Raw genomic sequence first — 21,115 nt, 5'->3', positions numbered from 1 at the left:
CTGGCATAAAGAAAATTTGCCAAGAATGAAAGCTAACTTGCGATCAAACAACCAGATCTAGAACAGTTCGCGTGCACAAATGAAACATCATACCGCAATTCGCGCTACATGTGACAACTGGCGGTGAATTTTAATTAGAGGTGTCAACGCGCCGTAAAGGGTTAATGATATTCAAATTTTTTTTTTCCTCTATCTTAAAAAAATAAAAAAGGCTTTTCCCCAATTGTGTTTTTTGCAAAATGTTTATCTCAGTCTTCTCAATTTGAACAACCAAAAAAATATTTTTCGCATTTTTCATAAAAATACACCTACCTTGATACCTTAATAGATGTTTTCTTGAGTAGATTTGCCGCAGTGGCATTATCTCATTCTTACTCCGTATGACGCTTTTCTCTTCTCAAGCCCAAAAGAAGATTGGGCTCGCCTGATAAAAATGCGCTCCCCTAAAGTCAGAACTCGTCTAAAAGGCGACTAGTATGTTATAAAAATCAAACACTAACGTAATACCTACCATGGATGTAAACAAAAAATAATAATTAAGCCACTGTTCTTACGCTGATTATGTATTAAAAGCCAACGACAGAATGATAAAGAGAAGCTATCTTGACAGTTCGACTCAATTCCTGCCTTTTGGGCTTCTAAACCTACAAACAGTCTTACCATTTGAAACATATGAAAAGTGTCCACCAAGCACGAAAATGAAAAAAACAAACAAAAGAAAAACCAAACAGAAACAGAAACGCACACCTACACTCACATACACACACACCAAAAATAAAAAAAATAAGAAAAAACAAACAAACAAACATGAAAAGGGAAAAAAAACAAACAAACAAAGATGAAAAAAGCGACAACAAAAAAATTCCTCCAGAAAGCAAATTTAATCGAGCGCCCATAAAAAAAGTTAAAGGATCAATTTATTTGGAATTTTTTTGTGTCCCTTGGTTAAGCCATACATAATAATTTATGCTTTATTCAGAGCTGTTTTAAAATATGATCATGTTAACGACAAAAAACGCCGTTTTAAAACAACAGACAGACCATATGCTGCAGACAGTTTGATAATTTGGATTGAAAGCATCAACTCTCATTTGAAACCTAATTTGCAATACCAACTGCTCGCAGAGTAGATTGACAACTGACTTTAATTTTTCTTAGAGAAATATTAACTGTTTTTTGTTGTTGTTGTTGTTTTTAAACCCATCATTCTAAGCCATTCTAATTATCAGTAGCATGGATAGGAACAGAATGGAATATGTTTCGTTTGTTTTGCTTTCTTGTCTACTATGTAGCCTTTTAAATCATTTTCTGTTCTAAAATATGATGATGTTAACCACAAAAAACGCCATTTTAAAACAATAGACAAACCATAGTTTCATAATGTGAATTTAAAACATCAATTGTCATGTGAAACATAATTTATAATATCAACTGCTCGCAGAGCAGATTGACAACTGATTTCAATTTTTCGTAGTGAAATATTAACTATATTAACTAACTATACTTTTTTTCGTTTTTAAATCTACAATTCTAGGCCATTCTAATTATCAGGAGGATGGCTAGAGACAGAATGGAATATGTTTCACATGTTTTGCTTACTTGTTTACGATGTAGCCTTTTAAGTCAGTTTCCTTCATGAACGAATTTTAAATTGTACGGATTACGAAGTTTGCCAATATTTTCAGTGAACCCTGTCTTGGCTGAGTTGAGGATAAATACTTATTTATTAACTTGAAGTTGATGTAGGTCAATTATTTCCAGAGGAAAGTGGTATTATTCCTTGACACTTCCTAGTCCAGGGTTAATTCTCTCAGATTATCGATCAAATGCTCAGGTTGATAATATTGAGCTAGCGCAGTCTCATAGCTATAAAGGTGTTCCCCTTATAGATCATAGATTATTTCTGACTACAAAATACGAAAACTGTACAGAATGTTGGGCGGAAAATGCAAGAAAATCTATCGAACAGGACGAAAATGTTGAAGAAAGTGTTGGAAAGACCAAAGTTTTAGCTACGAACGAAATCGTTCAGTTTTTAGGCTAAATTGGTGTGACTTATAACAAATGCAATGAAAATATAATGATTAACCATTTCCGTTGTTTGATTGTTGTGCATGCATGTCACGAATTTTGTATTCCTCACCTTTACAAGCTGCCGCGATCGCTTTTTTTTTTTTGCTTTCGCTGACAACATGGCGAGTTGGTCTAAAATGATATGGAGAGTGATATTTTGCCTTACCATTTCTGCGTTAGCTATAAAAGATCGCCATGAAAAAAGTCGAGTCACGAAAAAGGTATATATTTATATATCGCCTCAGCAGCAAAACGTCGTCCTTTCGGTCATTGAGGAAAGAAAAAAAAAAGAAAAAAAACCAAGAATAGTTGGGAATATTAGCCCGCTATAGCTATCGAGTGCTTCAGGGCTTTAATGAGTTAAATATTGCCTGCAGCTGGTGTTCCAGTACCTTTTCTTGTCCTCCCAAACCTCCACTTCTGGTTACAGAAAAATATACAGCAGTCTGCAACGCGATAGAAAAGCGAAGAAAATGTTTTCTATTTCTTTTAGGAAACACTGGGGCAAAAAGAAAAGAACGTCACTCATTTATTTCGATTCTCAAAATTTAACCTCGCTTTGCTCGCTTCATGTTTATGTTAACAGCCCTGGCCGGTACCTCTGTATTTCTATCGATTTGTGGAAGTACAGCTTTAAGCGACCGTGTTTTTTCTGGATGTTTTCTCATTGTTGCATGTTAAACGATTTTTGGTAGTTCGTATAGTGTGATCGTCCGGGTGAGGGTAGTTCTGAAAAGAGCTGTTGTTGGTGACCGGACGTTTCGACAGCCTAAGCGGAAGTCACCTTGTGACTCAAGTGAAATATAAGTGAATAATATACGATTTTTATTTTATCGAGAATTGTTATTTAGGTCCTGTTTTAGCAATTCTTTTGGTTCAATGTTTTCACACCGTTAAGAAAAAGCCATCTAATACAACATGCAGACAACACCGAGAGACGTTTGCTAAATTTATGACACAATAAAAAAAAACATTAATACATGTACAATATCTGGAAACTTAGAAATAGTAACGAAAAGTCACTTTTCGTTAGTGATAATCCTTACATCACAAACGCTTAACGGGCGGAGAATTGAACGTTAATTTTTGTAGCCAAACCAAGATCTCGATATCAGCTGCCTGATGGCATTGGAAGAAACGGAGTTCACTAATCATCATATCATTTTTAATACAACTTGGACAATGTGATCACCACCTGGTGCATGTTTATGTTATTTAAAGGTTATTATGACAGCCAGATAATGTTTAAAGACAAATTAAATATCCAAGCGTTTTTACTCGGGCTTCCGTAGGAAAGCCCGAGTCATAAAATGCAAACGTTTTGGTTGCCAAAAGGGGGGTCATGGTCCCAAGGCGTTCCATTCGTAGGCCGTGGAAACTGGGGACGAGAAACGCGATAATGGCGATAATACTCGCTCTTCGTGACAGAATGCCGTGAAAAGTTTTGGTGAGAATCGCGCCTTATACGTTCATCTCACATACAAAGATGTCGATCGTTTTCGGGAAGGGTCGGTCCAGGAATTATATTGCTTGAAAGCCATCCAGGTAAGCAAAGTTCACGCTCGAAACGTTCTCGTGAGATAACAACCGAGCCGATCGCAGTATGAGTTCAAACTACGAAAACACTTACAGAAAAAAAAAAAGGGCAGTTAACGACTGCATGTGGCTACTGCTGCTCTTATTTAGGTAGTCTGCTGGCAGCCAGTTTTTTCTCTTATGGTCACTAGGACGAGTGTTAAGTAATTGCGAACGCAAAAGGGCAGAATGGCGGTGGCCGAGTGGGAAAGAGGGCGAAACAAGGGCGGTATGGCCAAGTAGGGAAGAAGGCAAGACCAGAAAAAAAAAGGAAAACGTTTGATGCCTTTTCAGGTTGAAACCTACGTTTTCAAATTTCTCTGGTGTAATGTAGATGGGGTCTTATTTAAATAGTTATCATAAAAAATGGTAGCAGAATTGAAGGCTGTCTGTCTTTCCATATGAGAGTTACATCAATTTTCTTTATCATTAAAAACTTTTTGACGCTTAAATTTCTGCATTCTAATAAAATTGCAGACGTACTGTAAAGGCAGGTTTTGGTAAACGGTTATTCAATCACCAATAACGATACTGCGAGCAGTTACTGAGCTCAGCATGCGAAACTGACAACCAATCACGTATACTAGCTAGCTTTATAATCCATTAAATATTTTCGCTCGCACGCGATTGGTACAAACGCGTCACGTAACTGAATATGCCCAGCTAAAACTGGGGAATATCTGGGTGATATTCCGCAATTTTCAGATCACTTGTATTGAAAACAATAGTAAAGGAAATAGAAATGAAATATTATAGGAAATATTATAGGGAAGGATAACAAGGATAATAAGCACAATACAACAACAACAACAACTTTTATTATTAATATGACTCGCATATTTACATTTTTTACAGAAATAGATATACAGATTAAGTTAAAAATGCTTGATAATAGCATCAGCGCGAACCCGCAGGTAACCTGGGCTAATCTAGGCGGGCCACATCTATATTTCTATTAAAAATAAATAAATAAATAAAAAATAAGATTGTTATGCAACCACTTACAGAAGGATTTACAAAACCGTTTAATACAAGTACATTTACACACACATGTAGAGTGAGGGTTCTGGACACAGCGGGTAGCAAGGGGACAACAACTGTCCGAAAAAGCCACCCAGCACCTTCTCCGAAGCTTTAGTCTGAGGAGAAGGTGCTTGGTGGCTTTTTCGGACGTTTGTTGTCCCCTTGCTACCCGCTGTGTCCAGAACCCTCACTTTACATGTGTGTGTCACGCAAACAGTAGTAAAAATTTTGCGAAAAAGCGGGTCCAGCGAAGCAGCAATGTCCGCAACGTCCATAATCAATATGCGCGGATGTGCCACCTTGACTAGTATTTACAAAAATGTGCCAGAATTTTTTTCCTATTGGACAAGTGTATGCACAGTGTATACGCCGACATGGCTGCCGCAAGATATTCGTCCGATGTTCAACTTTCCGAGGCCATACAAAATCTCCCTCCGGAGCTTCGTGAGATGATTCTCAAGGAGTACATAACGATAAAATTAAAGGAAAAATAAAGGAAAAAAAGGAAATGGGGTGGGACAAGGTACACGAGAATATTTTAAAACTGCCTTTCTGTCAATACAGGGAGCAGATTGTGCCGATGGTTATTTGTTTCGAATATCCGGACTGTTATTTCGAGGAGTGTTGTTTGCCCTGTTTCGAAAAGGAGGGAACTGTTCATAAAGCAACGCTAAGCCTGCCGATAATACCTCTCGTAGAAGCCAACCCTGAGTACAAGAATTTTTTAAAAGTATGCTCCTGGGATGGTTATGATTGGCACGAGTGGTTCCTTTTTGGCGGGGAGCGTTAGCGAAAAAGGCGGCGACAAACCTTCGTTCGAAGCAAAAGTTTTGCGAGCTGCGTGACATTTTTTCTCAAAAAGACTGGAACCAATTATTCCCCAGGCCCTTGGACGCGCATTACCGAAAAACATGGAGGACAACTCAAGATTCTTTTGTTTGGGCCGAAAATAACGAACCAGAACAGAATTTACCAAAAAAATACGCCCAGTCAACGCGCTTTAAGTTATTTTTTCACCACAGAAGCTGCCGAAGTGAAGCGAGCAGGAGGAAACGAGAAAATAGCAAGATTCGATCGCAGCGTTCGATCGCTCGTAACATGTGTTATTCCTTGAACAAGGGACGCAATCGGTTTCCTCTGCTTCTCGCATGGCTTCAACGACTTGATATGTTATCTGTCTGACCTCTTTCTGCCAAACGGGTGTAGAAAGTTCCGTGAAAATGAAGCAAATAGCGTGAAACAGCACAATCATTTTGGCCTTCAGAAGTGCTGTTGGGATATAATTTATTCATACAATCTCTAAATATGGCTCAAGCATGACATCATCTCGCCGCCCAAAAGCGCATGCGTGTGTGTGAAAACCTGCGAAATTTAGGCAAAGGACAGAGAAGCAACACCACAAGTGACAGGAGAGGCGACTGGATCAATGTATATAGCTTGAGTAATTTTACTGTTTATCAGCGAGCAAATGATGGTGCTTTTGGATGTGAGGGTGGCCACCTCTGATTCCTAATACGGCACGTACAGGAACTTGTCAGGGGTTATGGGGTGAGACCGTCCACGGTGACAACCCCGAGTGAACCCGCCCCGGCCCAGTGGAGACTGGGTGGTGCTCAGAGGACCCTCGGGACCTCAAACCTCGTCCGGAGGTAAAACGGGACAGCCGCCGCCTTGTCAGCGGCGCGAAAAAGTCCTAGCCCGTGGCTAGGCAAAAGAACAGCTAACGAGCACCCCCCGACAGGATTTTTGCCCTTTTGTGTGGCCTGTCACGCAACGTCACGCGTGACAGTAACGTAACCCAATCACGCAACGTCACGCGTGAAGGTAACGCGGTGTAACACAATCATCTGTTTTTAACAAGACTAAGAGATAGTTTCGTGTTTTTTGCTCAAGATTTAGTTCAAATCTGCTGTTTAATCCGCAAGTTTTTTTTTTTGTATATTCTTCCCGAACCTGTTCCCGAACCTGGTCCCGAACCTGGTTTCTTATTTTTTCAATATCTGGCTGGATTGGATTTCATTGTATTTGCGCAAAGTTTGAGGGTAAAGTCTCTTTAAGCTGGCGATATTTCTGGATTTCACGTGTGATCAGTTGAAACGCCGTGTCAGAAACGGGATTATCGTTCAGAGCTTGCGAGACGGCGAGGTTTATCGAGTCATGTTTCCCGATAGCCAGAGAATGGATTCTCGAGTGTTTATTAACCTTGCGTTCAAGCTTCTTGTTGACAACGGACAGGCCAGTGGAAACCGCGCCAGATAAAGCTGCTGTCCCGGCAACAGGCGCGCCGACAACAATTCCAACACCAGTGAGTGATGTTGCAACAGCGCAGAAGAGAGAACTGCCGTGACGGCGGCAAGGCCAACCAGGGAATAGTGCAGCGCTTTCCGGGCTTTTTTGTATTTTTTCAACACAAGTCTGTAATGCTCGACCTCAGCAGATATTTCTTTTTCAATTCTACTTATTTCAGTTAGCCGGAAATTCTCGGCATTTGTCGTTTCGGGAAGACTTGGATCGAGTCTTCTTTCATTCTCGGCAGGCGGTGCGCTTGGAGGCAACAGATTCGCCGAAGACATTGCGTATATATAGAAATTTAATTTAAGTAATAGATCAAAAACGAGTGCGAGTTTTTCATCAGGGGTTCCAAACACCGAGAAACAGATGAAAGCACGACGCCGAAGGCGGAGTGCTTTTATTGTTTCGAGGTGTTTGGAACCCCTGATGAAAAACGAAGCACGAGTTTTTGAGCTGGCTTCTCAAAGTAGCGTGAGAATTTTTTTCGAAGAATAGGTAATTAGTAGGCGTGCTCAATAGGCTATTGTCTGTTTTTTATTCATATGGTAAATGAAATGAATCTTTTATATGCGGCCATGTGGGCAAGTTTTAAAGGTTGAATTTTTAATAAATTAACATTATGCCGCGTGATGGAGATCGAGTGGAGATCAGAACGTTTTCGAGTTCCAAAAACCTCTTCTCAAGAAAATGTTTTGGTGAATGATGCTGTTCCAGTTTCAACTAAGTATAAAAACAAGTGGGTTGTGAACATTTTTGCCGAATGGCAGAGGTTGAGAGAGGTTAAAGTTCCGGTATTAGATTGTGGCGGTCTCTTCAAGGACTACGATTTACACAATGTTACCGCTGTGAGTGTAGATATTGCTGGAATGGACGCTCTGTCGCTGAACTATTGGTTGTCAAAATTTGTGATGGAGGTAGCTAAAAAGTCCGGTGAAAGATACCCTCCGAAGTCTGTTTATGGTATCATTTGTGCCCTCAAGCGTTATTTGGAGGAGAAAAATGGATCAGAAGCTTTGAATCCTCTGGACGCTGGTGACAAAAGGTACTTGACAACTTTTAGACCGAATTGGTTAGTAATTTAAAGTGCACTGTTTCAGGACTTTAATTTTGTGTGTTATTTTTTGAAGGTTTGTCCTTTTCCGACGTTGCTTAGATGCCGAGATGAAGAATGGCGTTCGAGACGGGCTTCACATTAAGTGTAAGAAAGAGGAAAAGGAGTTTGTGAGCGAGCAAGAAGAAGCAGTATTCTGGCAAAAGAAATTGCTGGGAACTACCATCAGCTAAGTCGTTATTGAACACGATCTATTTCTACAACGGAAAAGTTTTTGGGTTGCGGGGGGGGAGATCACAGAAATATTGTTGTAAACAACTTTGAAATTGGTCCAAATTTTATTAAGTTTGAAGAAAGTGCCTCTAAAACTTATCATGGAGGTCTTTGTGATCTAAAGTATGTGCCGCGAGTGGTCAAGCACGTTTGTCATTCTATTGAGGAAAAGCACGAGCCGTGCCTTGTTGAGATATTCAGATTGTATGTAGGGTTAGTTGAGACTCATGCAAAGGAAGTTACTGCATTTTACTTTAAGCCATCAAAAACTAGGTTCGCATTCGATAAAGCGCCCGTAGGCATCAACAGCTTGAACAAGATTTTGCCTGACATGTGCGACGCGGCAGGCTTTAAACGCAAAACCGCTCACAGTTTGCGCGTTACTTGTGTTTCCTCCCTGTTCAATTCTGGGGTTGAAGAAAAATTGATTCGCGAAAGGTCGGGGCATCGTTCTAATGCATTGTTACAGTACGAAAAGCCTACAGAAGAAAATGTGTCTAAAGTTTCAAAGATCCTAGGTCCAAGTGTTGTTAGTACAACTACATGTTTTACCACAGAGAAACAGGATCAATCTTTAACGGATGTTGTTTTCCAGAAAGGAAAATTCAAAAACTGTACAATTAATGTAACGATGTCTAAGAAGGAATAATATGTTGCTGTATTGTTGTTGTAGGCAATGATTTAAGCGGGAAAAATGCTGTATTTAGAATTATAATTAAGACTGATTAAAATTCAAGTTTCTTGATCAGTGTCTTGATCAGTTTTTGAACTAATCTACCGTGTGTTGATCGGTATGTTCATTGGGTATCAACATACATGCACCTGACCCAATTGATGCGAGCTGATTGGGTCATCAGCTCATGAATAATTAATGAGTTTGAGAACTCTAATTCAAAAAGAAGAGGGAAGCCTTTGAAATCAAAGGGTTCGCTATTTTCATCTTTGACGCTAATAGTGATGCTATTTATGAACTCGTCCGTGGAGCAGTCTCGCAAAACCTGTTGCGGAGAACCCTGGTAGCTCACCTTTTCATAAGGCTTCCCTTTCACATCAAACAGGGCTAAGACGTCTGACCTTTTGCCATTGAACAGATTCCGTTCTGTGTCGATCAAATTACAATGAATAAAATATGTCGTTGGATATGTAAGCCGTTTTACGAATGTTGTAAGATCCAACTTTCGCCCAATACCAAGCAAATTGGCTAAATCGCGATCAAGGTCAATCGGTTTTGCCCCAAAATTTCTGATAACAAGCGGGCCAACGGGTTGGTTTATTTCTGTTTCCAACTGTTTATAGTGATATTTGTCGAACAGACCGTCTATTTGTTTTGCCATGCTTTCTAAATTATAATGCCCTGGGGGTATTTTACTAACTGACAAAGCTCTATCTTTGTTTTTATCTCCCATGGAGCCTGAACCTTCTTTTTTCAAAATGTCCCAGCTGTTGTACAAACTGCAAGATATGAGTTTCATGAAATGGACTTTCGGTATCGGTTTTTCAAAAGATATTCTCTGCCCGTTCTGTTGCGTGACAATAGTGAGAACAACCATTTTATATTCAACAAATAAAATCGTGTTCAAATACAGTGCCGAATGTGTGGGACGATATCGGTCAAGACCCCGGGTTTGGTGATCCCAAGTTTTTGAAAATAGAAGATGCTGCGAAGAAAAAGGCCTGGACAAACTTTTTAAACCGCTTTCCAAAAGCGGACAAAAGCAGGTTCATTTCACAAGCAATGATCGACGAGAAAAAAAAACGTAACCGCAGAGGTTTTTTCAAGGAAAGCGAAGGCTCGTTTCAAAGCGTCTTCGGCTCAGACAGAAAATATTGGAGCGAGGAAATGAAACAAGCGCCCGGTTTGGGAGACAGCGGGGGTTTTCCTTACCAATTGTCGCCGCTTGGCTCACAAATTTCTTTGCCCATCCCTGCGGTACCTTTCTACGGCAAAGCGCCAAGCTTGAAAAAAATATTCAACGACGCAATCCAAATCTACGTCACGCCTGACCAATATTTCACGACAAAATTCCGAGAAATATTTCAAAAAACCAAACTCAGGCACACTTCTGCAGTCGAATCAAAACACTTGTTAGGAGGGCCCGACATGAAATATTGGCCGTAACAGCTCAACTTCGCGGTTTTCTGCGCGACACAAGGTTGCGGAGTTTCTCGCGAAATCTTTGACAACGGGATGAATCTCCCCCCGCAGATAAGAGCTTTCTACAAATTCCACGTGTATTTCACGGTCAGGCGCATTTTGTACCACCTAGGAGGAATTCAGAGCATGAGCGCTTTGCCCGGAGACCCGCCTTTCAACCAATACAATAATCATTATGACGTTGCTTCGTACAAAAGGATATGCAACGAGTTCGGTATAGATCCGTCGAGTGATTTCCGCTACACGCACGGGGCAAACCACGGTCTGGGAAGCGTTTACGTCTATGCGAGCGGCGCGTTGAAAACTGACTACCTATACCCGGGATGGAACAAATTCAGTGATTAAGGCGGCAAAGCTATTCAAGGGGACTTGATTTATTACATCGAGCCGGGGACCGCTTCTGATACCCAATCGGACTGGTTCGCGCCAAACACAGCATCAGGTTTGACGCAGGTGGGCTTGTCGAGAATCAACCAGTCAATCGAGGCTTTCGTTTACTGCATCCTGGGCGCGCAAGTCAACGTCCGCAGCAGCATTCTCGGTTCGGGCGGCCGAGCGAGAGAAGCCCAAAGCGAGTTCCTGGTGCTGGTAGAAGACGCGATCAGACAGCCCGACTTGGCTAAGAGCGTGCAAAGGTACCAGCTCGCGGTGGATCAAGCGAAGGTCAGGCTCAATCTTGCTGTAGCCTCCATGGCCTGGCTTATGCCCGCACAAATGATTATCAACACAGCAAGCACGATCGGCTACAACAACAAGCTTAAACAGGCGGTCTCTGGGATGAAACTGGGAGTGAACAACGAGGTAAACCCGGAGACAAAAAAAGTTGGGCTCAAAATCATGGCAGGAGGCCCATCAAAAATTAACCCGCCCAACAGCCATCCGTCCAACCCGATACACAAAGCCGCAACAGCCGAATCAAGGAAACCATCTTCAGCCGAAACTCAGCAAGCAAAGCCGACGGCGCAAAAAATTGAGCCCACGGCTCCAGATAAAACACCGCAACATGAAATTAACAAAACGGCGGTTATCGTCGGTGTAGTCGGATTATCGGCTTTGCTGTTCATGGCTTGGAGGTAAAGTTAACGCTGCTTCTTAAAATATTGTTCGAACAAAAAGGCCACCGCGGCAAGAATAAGCAGCCAGGTGTGCTCGGCCAGAAACCCGACGACTTGGCCGGCGGCTTTGAAAAGAAAGCTCACAATCGAGCCAACAGCCCGGGCTGCAGAGAACCAAGTTTCGCGGCAACATCTTTGAGGCCATTTCCCAAAGCTTTGCCGGTGGCCTTCAAACCTCTGGTGAGGGCCCCGATGACAGCTCCGATTGTGACCCCGGCGGCGAGAAGAATAGCGGTCAATGTCACGGCATGTTTTTTGAAGATTTCCTTGACCCTTTCCAAGAGAGGCCGCCCCCTTTCCGTTTCCGCGATCTGAGTTTGCAAACGCGCGAGCTCCTCGTTTCTTTCTGCCACCCTCTCTCTTGCATCTTCTTTGTCGGAGGGCGAGGCATTCTCATCTTGGATGATTGCCTGGTCTTCCTCGTTTTGGCGCGGCAGCTCGCTTTCCTGCTCTTTCAGGTCGTCCAACGGTTTTGTTTGGTTGAGCCTTTCTTCCATGGCGTTTCTTTCACTTTCTTTCGCAGCGATGCTGGCCCTGAGTTTGTCAATCTTGGCTTGTTCTTTTTCTCTGTTTCTTGCTGTTTTTGTAAGCAAGTCCAATTCTTTTGTCTTGTTTTCAAGATCGCTTTGATAGTTCTTTTTCAGTTCTTTCAGCCTGCGAAGCTCTGCTTCACTTTCAAAATTTGAACCTTGTTCATCCTGAATGGCATCAATTTTAGCATCAGTTTGCTCGATTTTACGTCTCAGAGCTTCCACTTCTTTCTTTTCTTCTTCTCTTTGCGAAGAGAGTGTTTCCGCCTGTTGTAGTTGGTTTTCAGCTTCTACCAGTCTTTGTTTCATTTCTCTGATAGTATCCCGGTCTTCTGAAATGACATCTGCAGCTCTTGGCCCAAGTTTGTCTTTAAATTTGTCTATAAAACTTTTCATGAAATCTGTCCCGTCTTCTTTCATAATCTTGTACTCACCTCCATCCCTGCCTATTGCAACAAATTTACCCTTGTTTTTTCCTCTGGTGCCTTTCATAATTGCAAAACTAATTTCTTTAAACCCGGTAAACACTCTTTTTAACCGGTCTATGATACCTTGCCGTTCCAAATCTGCTTCAAGCAAAAGGATATCTTCTGCACTAATAAATGATGTCTCGGCGTAAGAAGTGTCAGGCAGGCCGGACTGCTCGTGCTGCATAGTAGGCATTTCCTTTTGTTCGCCTCCGTGGTAGGGGTCGCCAGGTTGGTAGGGAGTGGACGCCGCGCCTGGCTGAAAAGGATGGGTTGTGTCAACCTCTTGTTCTCCATCACCATCATCGTCGTGGTCAATCCGGTTGTCAAGGTCCGTGTCTTCGTAACCAAATTCGCCGCCTTTCGACATAGCGATATATTTCAAGCCTATTATTTTTCAAATTAGAAATAATCGCCGGTGTTTTATATACAATGTCAGCGCCAGAGAACCTTCGCCCAACGTACCGCAAAAAGACATTACGCGCCATGCAGGCCGAGCGCGCGGTCAAGCGAATCATCTTTTCCCGCACTGAAGCCAAACCCGGCGACACGCTGTATGTTTCAGTGCCCAGGCTAAACGTGAACGAGGTTCTGGTGCCGGGCTCGCTAGCGCTTATCTTTAATATCGACGTTTCTGGAGGGCACGCCAACAACTTCCTTGTCCAGAACGTCACGCGGGCGTTCGTTGACAGGCTGCACGTGAGGTTCGGAGGCACTACCCTGCAAGACACGGTTGGCTACGGCATCTACAAAATCTTTGATGACCTTTTCCTTTCGCAGGAAGAACGAGACAACAGGATTCTCGAAGGGATTCAGAGCGAGGATCTATGCAAGATCCGCTCAGACGCGGAAGACAAGAAAGACTCGGGCGTCGACGCTGAAAACAAGCTGAATGAGGTGTACGGGAACAAGTACCGGATCAGGCTTGACCATCAGATCCTAACTGATCACGGCGTTTTCTACCCCCAGGCCCTTTACAACGACCTCGTATTCGAAATAACCTTTGCTGAAGCTGCACATGTGGTCAAGAGCTCCCAGCTGAAATACAAGCTGACCAACATCCAGCTCGAGTACGAAATGATCCGCAGCAAGACTCTGGCAGACGAGGCGCACAGCGTTTACTCCAGCGGAAAAGAGTTCGCCTATGACCACGTGATGCGTTCCAAAGTGGTGACCTTCAAAAAAGACACCGACACGAGGAAGAACATCAAAGTCGACGCCCAAAAAAGGTCGCTAAAAACCATCCTGCTGCTGTTCATAGAGCCGTATGCTGATGGCACCAGAGATTCAGAAAAATACGTCTTCTCGGATCTGACGAAAGTCAGCGTCACGATCAACGGCTCGCCCAACATGATTTACAACAACGGTGTCGAAGGCAAGGACATGTGGGAAGAGGCCCAACGTTTCTTCGTGAAGGAAAAAATAAAACCGAGCACATGGATGCGACAAAGTTTTACACCGGAGATAATTTCGGGCTTCTGATTGATATGCGCTCCATGGCGGACCAAGAAATGCACGGAACCGGCAGGCGCATTGTGAACAGTACAGACGGCGTCCAGCTGGAAATCAAGAGGAAAGCCGAAGGCTCAGGCGATTTGAACTGCCACGTATTCATCATCGCCGACCACCAGTTCAACATTATGGACAGACAGATGGAATCTGTACAGAAATGAATATAACATGGACCCGAGCAAGATACCCTTCAACGATCTCATTGTGGGGCCGACCAATTCAGGCAAATCGAGGTTCATGGTGGACCAGCTCTACGGCCCGTTCCGCGGAAAGTTCGACTACATCGTTCTCATCTGCCCGACTTTCACGCACAACAAGACCTACCACCGGCTTGGCGAAAACGATCCAAGAATGGATGTGATAGTCTGCGATCAGCACGACGTGGAAAAGTGGTTGAAGCTCGTGAGATGGCTTTCCGAGGGCACCAACACGCTCATAATCCTCGACGACTGCGCAGCCTCAAAAGACGTGAAAGGGCGTACAGGCGAGCTGGTGAATCTCGCCTTTTCTGCCCGCCATATGGGCATCAGCGTTTGGGTGCTGACCGAGAAGTTGACCGGCATCACATCTTCCTTCCGGGAGAACGTTGCGGTGATCGTCCTCTTTTACACCCCCTCGGCCAGGACAATGAAAGCCATCTTCGATGATTACGCCGGCGAGCTCTCCCTGGATGAGTACAAAGGTCTGGTTTCAAAGCTGAAAGAGCGGAAGTTCTCTTATCTTGTGTTCGCGCTTCGCCACCCGTACGGGGTAAAGTTATTTGAATAAAAAAATGAAAGCTGCGTATAGCCTTGAACAATGGGTGAAGAGGCCGCGTTTGCAGAAGTTATGAACCTTCTTCAAACCGAGCCCGAGCCGAGTGGGCCAGCAGGTGGCATTGTTCCAACTTTCTCCGGACCTGACATTCCTGCTCTTCGCGAGCAGCTGGCCGTGCTCGTGTCCACAGGCAAAGCCAAAAAGGCCATCGGAGTGCAGCTAACCCACGAGCAGGTGAGGCGCCTGAGCGACAAAGAGGTCGAGAAATTCACCAAACGCTACGAGACGTACGTGGGCTCAAAGACAACAGAAAGCCTGATCGACAGCTTCATTTTTCTTGCAACCAAAGTGGTCGGAATAACCGTCAAAATCAAAGACATCGACGTTTACCAAAAAGAACTCGGAAACGACTACATCTTGAACAAAGAGCTCTCCAATCTGGCCGGCAACGTTGCTTTGAAGTGCGGACGGTTTCTTGCTGCGGCCAACGCGGTGTTCATCACCACTAAACATGTTGATTTTAGTCCACAGTTGCCGGAGCAGAGCCATCCTTCTCGTGATGAACACGGCTATCCGCTTGAGGGTGTTGATGAAGTACCCGGCTCAGCAACTGCAAAATAACTGGGCAGCATTCATCAACAACTGCTGAGGGCTTGCGGACAAATTGTTAACAGTTAAACTTTTTTCATTTGCTTATAATACGGTTCGCCTCAGAATGTCAACCGAACAATCCGAGAGCGCACCTCAGGTCGAGACCCAGGCAGCACCTGCCGCCGATATCACACAGCAAGCGACAACTCCGACTGCAACAACTCGCGTAAATATCCCAACCGTGTGGCCGCTGACAAAATGGTTTCTGAAAGAACGCGGCAGGCCCGGGAACAACAGAAGAAAGATGCCGAGGCTTATAGGGCTCTCGGGAAAAATAAGACGAAAGCCGCCACAGAGCCCCCTGAGCCAGCCCCTGAGCCAGCCCAGACAACAGAAGGCGAAAGCGCAAAGAGCAGCGGCCTCAGCACCAACCAATGGATTGCTATTGGCAGCATAGGCGTTTCACTTCTCGGGATTTATTACAAACGGGAAGAGCTCAAGAGTGTGGCCAATGCCGCATTTGACAAAATAAAAACACCGGTGCCCGCGCCTGAGCCCGCGCGTGTCGAGCCAGAACCTGCTCGCGCGACACAGCGAAAAGGATTAAAAAAATGATTTAAACTTTTGGGTGTAAAGTATATCGCGATGTCGAACCCAACCATTGCGCATCTTCTCATCTCTACAGCCGCAATTGGCGGAATTTCGGTATTATGGCTCGAATTTACCGCAAAAGCTATCAAAAAGGTGGCGCATCTTACCAACGAAATGTTTGCTGATAAGGGCGCAGAAGAAAGAAAAAGGCAAAGAGAAATACAAGAAGAAGTAAGAAGAAGACTAGAACGAATACTAAGAAGAAGAGAAGAAGCAGCAGCGAAAGAAGAAGAAGAGGAAGAACAGACAGATTAAATTAACACAGTTTGGAGACAAGCTTATGAAAATATACTCAGATGGAAGTCTACTGCGTGAAAGACGGGCGAGTGACGTCGAACGTCCGAGGAACAGTGAAAATTGTTGGTACAAAAAGCAACCGGCGACTGCTAAAAGTGAAGTGTGCTGTGTGCGGAATCACCAAAACAAAGTTTTTGCCTGGAATTCCCAGAAAGGCAGCCAAATCGAAATAAAGAGCAAGCGGGAAAGACAGATTAATTTTGTTTTAAACTTTCGTTCTTTACTTATATCAAACGCACCATGTCCGACAACAAGCTTGTAAAGACCGTCATTGAGGCCGCAACTCTCACGTTACTAGCCGCGGGCATCGGCTGGGCCGCAAAAAAGGTTGTGAAAGAGAATTTCACTTCTTATCCCAGCAGCAGCCCGATGAATTACGTGAAGTTCACCGCCGTCATGGCGGGCAGCATTGGGCTCAAAAAATACCTCGAGGATCAGAAAATTCTTATTTCACCATCAAAGCCCTCAGAACGGTTGCGCTGTTATTTTTCACATACAAGATGTTTGATTGTACCGTTGATGCCATAAATTTTGTTTGGTCGGTTGAAGACTTCGAGGATCTTGATACTGAGCACTTTCCATTACCGGAGAAATGCCCTTCACCTCCTCCCTACGGACCCCCGCAGCCATACGGCGACAATTAAAAAAAGATTTACAAGATATATAATGGCGAGCATCGCGATCATGATTGGCGGGGCTGTGTTGAACGCCACGGCTTTTATCGGTGGTAATTATCTGACGAGGACGCTTGGCGGGGGCGACAAAGCTGCGCTTGAAGAAAAAAAGCGCCACGACAAAGCTCTCGAAGATTATCAAGCGGCTTACGCCAAATACACGCGAGACCGAACACAACTTCTCGACTGGATTGCGACCAACGCGCAAACAAAGGAGCAGGCCAAGCAGAACTTCACCAACACGGACTACGCCTTCAAACTCTACAACCAGGCGGATCCTGACGAACAGATGGTACCCCCCAAGGAGCCCAAGTTCTCAGATTTCTATCAGCCAAGTGAGCAGCAGAAAAAGGGTGAACTCGCGTTCGTGGGCGCCGGGGCGCTCGCTCTGGGCTACGTAGCCTTCCGGTTCCTTTAAAATTTTTTACGTTACAAAGAGGCCGAACCCCTGACTTCGAAAAATTCTGATGAGGTCGCCCTGGCCGTTGAGAAGATTTAAAAGCGCTCGCCCTTCGAATGGCCTGAAATGCTGCAGGTTGACCCCGGGCGCAAGTTCATGGGCGCTGTCACAAAAGAGATGGACAAGCACAAAACATATATCCGGCGCGTTGACATTCACCGCGACCAGGCCATTGTCGAACGTTTCAACCGCACCCTGACTGAGCGCTTGTTCGGCCACCAGTACGCCGTGGAAATGCGACTCCCTGAGGGCAAGCGGTCCACTGCCTTGGTGAAAAGACTTCCAGAAGTTGTTTCGGCTTTGAACAACGAGGTCACAAGCCTTATCGGGAAGAAACCCGCCGTTGCCATCAAAGAAAAATCTGTTTATGCAAGGCCGTCGACACCTTACTCGAGGCCTGTTGGAAAAAGCGAAAAAATACCCCCCTCTCTTGTACAAGTTTGTTATCTCTACCAGCCCGGCGAGCTTGAAGGCGGTGTAAAAAGGGCCACAGACCCAATCTGGCCTTTGAAAGTTTACAACATTGAAAGGTCTTTCATCAAACCGGATCAGCCCGTTCTCTACTATCTGCGCGACGGTCCCAAGCGCGGCTTCGTGCGTGAAGAGCTGCTCGTTGTCCCTCCAAACACACAATTACCCCCAGAGCAACTTTGAAACTTCCGCTTCCGTGAATGCGCACAGGATTTTTTCGTTTTGAAGAAAAAGAAATCTGTTATATCTCGCCATGTCAGCCATTGTGGACATCGAGGATTTTCTTTACTGGGCCATTGAGTTTTCCGCGAAAGAAAAAGGGAAGAGCCACTACGAAGAAGTCAAATATTTCGCAGAGCGTTTCAATGAATTTGTTCTCGGCCACGGAAAAGAACTTTTCTTGGTTGGCGAGGTGGCCACGGAGTATGAAAACGCTCGAGAACAATACAAGTACGCTCCCATAAAACTTATCGACTGGATCGTGGACAGCGCGCGAGATGACAAGATCCGTCTCGCAAATTTTATGAACTGGCTAACACCACCACCATCCTTACCCGCGAAAGAAGAAGTAGTCAAGTGTTTAGAAGAGGGTTTCCATGAATTTGTTCTCGACCAGCAACTTTGAAACTTCGGCTTCCAAATCTCTAAGTTCATCATCAGTTAATGTTGACAATATATCCATGTTGGTGTACCCGTAAGGTTTCGTACAGATACCATCGTCACCTATCCATCGCTTTGAATCAAATGGCGAAAGCGAAATTTTGTTAAGATGCATGCCGTAGATCTCGTGTCCCTCGCTTCGAAGAAAGTTCATTCCATGCCATTGCTGCTTCGCACCGAAAAGCGTTTCCTTGTACTGTTCATGCGTTATTTGTTTCTTGACGACGCTCTTTTTCACGCCCTTCGCTTTTTAGATATTTTTTTCGTCCGACTTCAAGATGGAGTACATTTTCGGTCTCAGACCAACGTACTCTGCGATTGGGGTTCCTGCACATTCGTCTTTCATTTTGTCCAAGACCTTTTTGTTCGTGTTTGAGTGCAGAGGATGCTCCTTCGGGTAGTCGCTCGTGTCGTAAAGGTCCATGTTGTTTTTCATGTCTTCGTAGACGTCTTCTGTTTCGATCAGAATCAGAAGACTGTCGGTGTCCGTGTACAAGAGCTCGCACTTCGAGCCGTACTTTTTTTTAAGCTCGTTGTAAAAGAAGTCGTACATCAGGATCTTGCTGCTGTCAAGGATCGTCATCCCCGAGTAGACCGGCTTGTTGAGAAGCAGCTTGCTTTTTCGCATGTCTATCCCCGCCATGTCGTTTGAAAATAAAACATGCCTTGAGTACAAAGGGCTGGCGATCAATTTCCTTATTTTTTCCGTCTCCTTGCTGCGCACTATTTTTATGTCAACGCGGTTACGCAGGTTTTCCATGGTTTTGCCGAAAACGGAGTTGTTCATGAGCTTGTAAAAGTTCTTTTCGAAGTCGCTCTTCGCTTTCTTCCTGAACTCTGTTCATCCGGATGTAAGGCTCCATCCAGCGCTCTTGTTCGAACTCCAGCACCCTGTGCACACGCTTCAGTTTCATGCCCTGCTTCAGATAAAACTGCAAGTTTCTGTAATGCACGACGTAGTTCTTTTTGTCATGAAGCGTTAGCAGCAGCTCAGCTTGCTGTCCGGTGGTTTCAGATCCAGGTCTTTCATCAACCCGTTTTGGTAGTCCGACATCCATTCCTTTTTTACGGCCTTTTTCTCCGGCGCCAGGGGATAGCTGTTGTGCTTCTCGTGCAGTTCTGCAGGGTATTCAAGATCGAACTCGAGAATCCACCCATGTTTATCGTTCTCTTTCTTATTCAAGATATCCTCCAATGTGGGCATGACACGCTTCCATTTAAAATCTCTTATCGGGTGAGGCATGCTCATCGCCCATCCGTAAAGGTTGTTTGCGTCGAGATAGATGATGAATTTTTTTGGCTTGCTTGGGTCGTATCCCGGTACTAGCGGGTTGTTTGCCTTGGCGTACCTATTGCTCACCATGGAGATTCCGCCCCGCATTCCCCTCTCCACGAAGAGATGCATTTCGTAGTCTGTGAAGAGCTCAAGCTCAACCCCCGTCTTTTTCAGGAGAGCATCCCAAGAGAGGCCTGGCGACGTGTAATAATGCGCCGGATCTAACCCATACTGCTCAAGGCACAGGTTTCGAAAGTTCTCAATAACATCCGCCAGCAGCGCGACGTCCGTTTTCACGTAAACATCGTGATAATCGCCCAGCTTTTTGCATCCAAAAGCCTCCCAGACAGCCTGCGCCTGCGCGTACTTTTCGTCTGTTATGTGCTCGTCGTTCAGCTTGCTGTAAAACTTCTCTTTGTCCGGAAGCCTTGTCTCGCCGAATCTCCCGCATGAGTCCATGTACTCGTAAGGGTAGATCCCTTTTTTGTAAAGCAGGTCGCTGCCTTTTGAAATCGTTGATGTTATTTTCAACGACTCCTTCGGTGTTGCGCTTACAAGTGAATCAAGGCTTCCTTGCAAAAAGTTCAAGCTGTCGATGAAACGCAGACCTCCGACGGAAATTGTGATGTATTTCTCCATGTTGTTGGCGACGCATTTCACCTCCTTCTGCAGCTGTGACATCGCTTGCATTAAATGGTGCGCGTCGTAGCCCCTCAGGTTGTGGAATACAACTGGTATTTGGTCCGTCTTGGGGTTTATTCGCAATTTCTTATTGCATTCGCTGTGCGCGGCTCCGCGGTACCTGCCCGTTATGTGGCAATGGTCCTTTACCGCGTCTCTGAAGTTTTTCTGAAGTAAAGGGTTTCCACAGTACTTACAGTTTTCCTGTGATTTTGCTTCCAACTGGTCTTTTTCGTCTTCCAGCCTTTTTAGCCTTTGAACGCCCCATTTCTGCTCTTTCTGTGCCATGTAGAAACATCTTTTGTGGCCTTGGCCCCAATAACTCCATTTTTCACTGCCTTCTTCACCGACTTCTTCGATGTTCCAACAGGTAAAGAATCCAAGAATTCGTCTTTTATCAGACTTTTGTTACAAATGTGGCAATCAGTTGCTTTTTTGAAATTTTCCCAGTCTTCGTCCGTCATCACAATCGGCTTTGGGGTGGCCAAACTCTCTCTTATTTTCTCCTCTTCCTGCAGAATGTCACTTAAAA

At 44.5% G+C, this 21,115-nt stretch overlaps 3 protein-coding genes and 2 pseudogenes across 3 annotated transcripts; 3 read left to right on the top strand and 2 right to left on the bottom strand.

The window, feature by feature from the left end:
* The first annotated feature begins 7,277 nt into the window (after nucleotides 1-7,277).
* LOC149114287 (uncharacterized) lies at nucleotides 7,278-9,035 on the top strand. The gene has a single exon (XM_089286760.1). The coding sequence runs from the start codon at nucleotides 7,593-7,595 to the stop codon at nucleotides 8,043-8,045; it is 453 nt and encodes a 150-aa protein (XP_089142886.1). The 5' UTR covers nucleotides 7,278-7,592; the 3' UTR covers nucleotides 8,046-9,035.
* Nucleotides 9,036-10,099: 1,064 nt separating this feature from the next.
* Nucleotides 10,100-11,305, top strand: LOC149114286 (uncharacterized; annotated as a pseudogene).
* A 78-nt stretch (nucleotides 11,306-11,383) lies between these two features.
* On the bottom strand, nucleotides 11,384-12,969 carry LOC149114285 (uncharacterized; annotated as a pseudogene).
* Nucleotides 12,970-13,040: 71 nt separating this feature from the next.
* LOC149114284 (uncharacterized) lies at nucleotides 13,041-14,075 on the top strand. The gene has a single exon (XM_089287721.1). It carries the CDS (start codon nucleotides 13,041-13,043, stop codon nucleotides 14,034-14,036), a length of 996 nt encoding a protein of 331 aa, XP_089143847.1. The 3' UTR covers nucleotides 14,037-14,075.
* Nucleotides 14,076-19,605: 5,530 nt separating this feature from the next.
* Nucleotides 19,606-20,810, bottom strand: LOC149114283 (uncharacterized). The gene has a single exon (XM_089287349.1). It carries the CDS (start codon nucleotides 20,590-20,592, stop codon nucleotides 19,606-19,608), a length of 987 nt encoding a protein of 328 aa, XP_089143475.1. The 5' UTR covers nucleotides 20,593-20,810.
* Between the last annotated feature and the right edge of the window lie 305 nt (nucleotides 20,811-21,115).

Source organism: Orbicella faveolata, unplaced genomic scaffold, assembly GCF_042242905.1.
Source record: "Orbicella faveolata isolate gen_17 unplaced genomic scaffold, um_ofav_v1 contig_14, whole genome shotgun sequence".
Classification (NCBI taxonomy): Eukaryota; Metazoa; Cnidaria; class Anthozoa; order Scleractinia; family Merulinidae; genus Orbicella; species Orbicella faveolata.
This window is presented reverse-complemented; position numbering and strand designations above follow the sequence as displayed.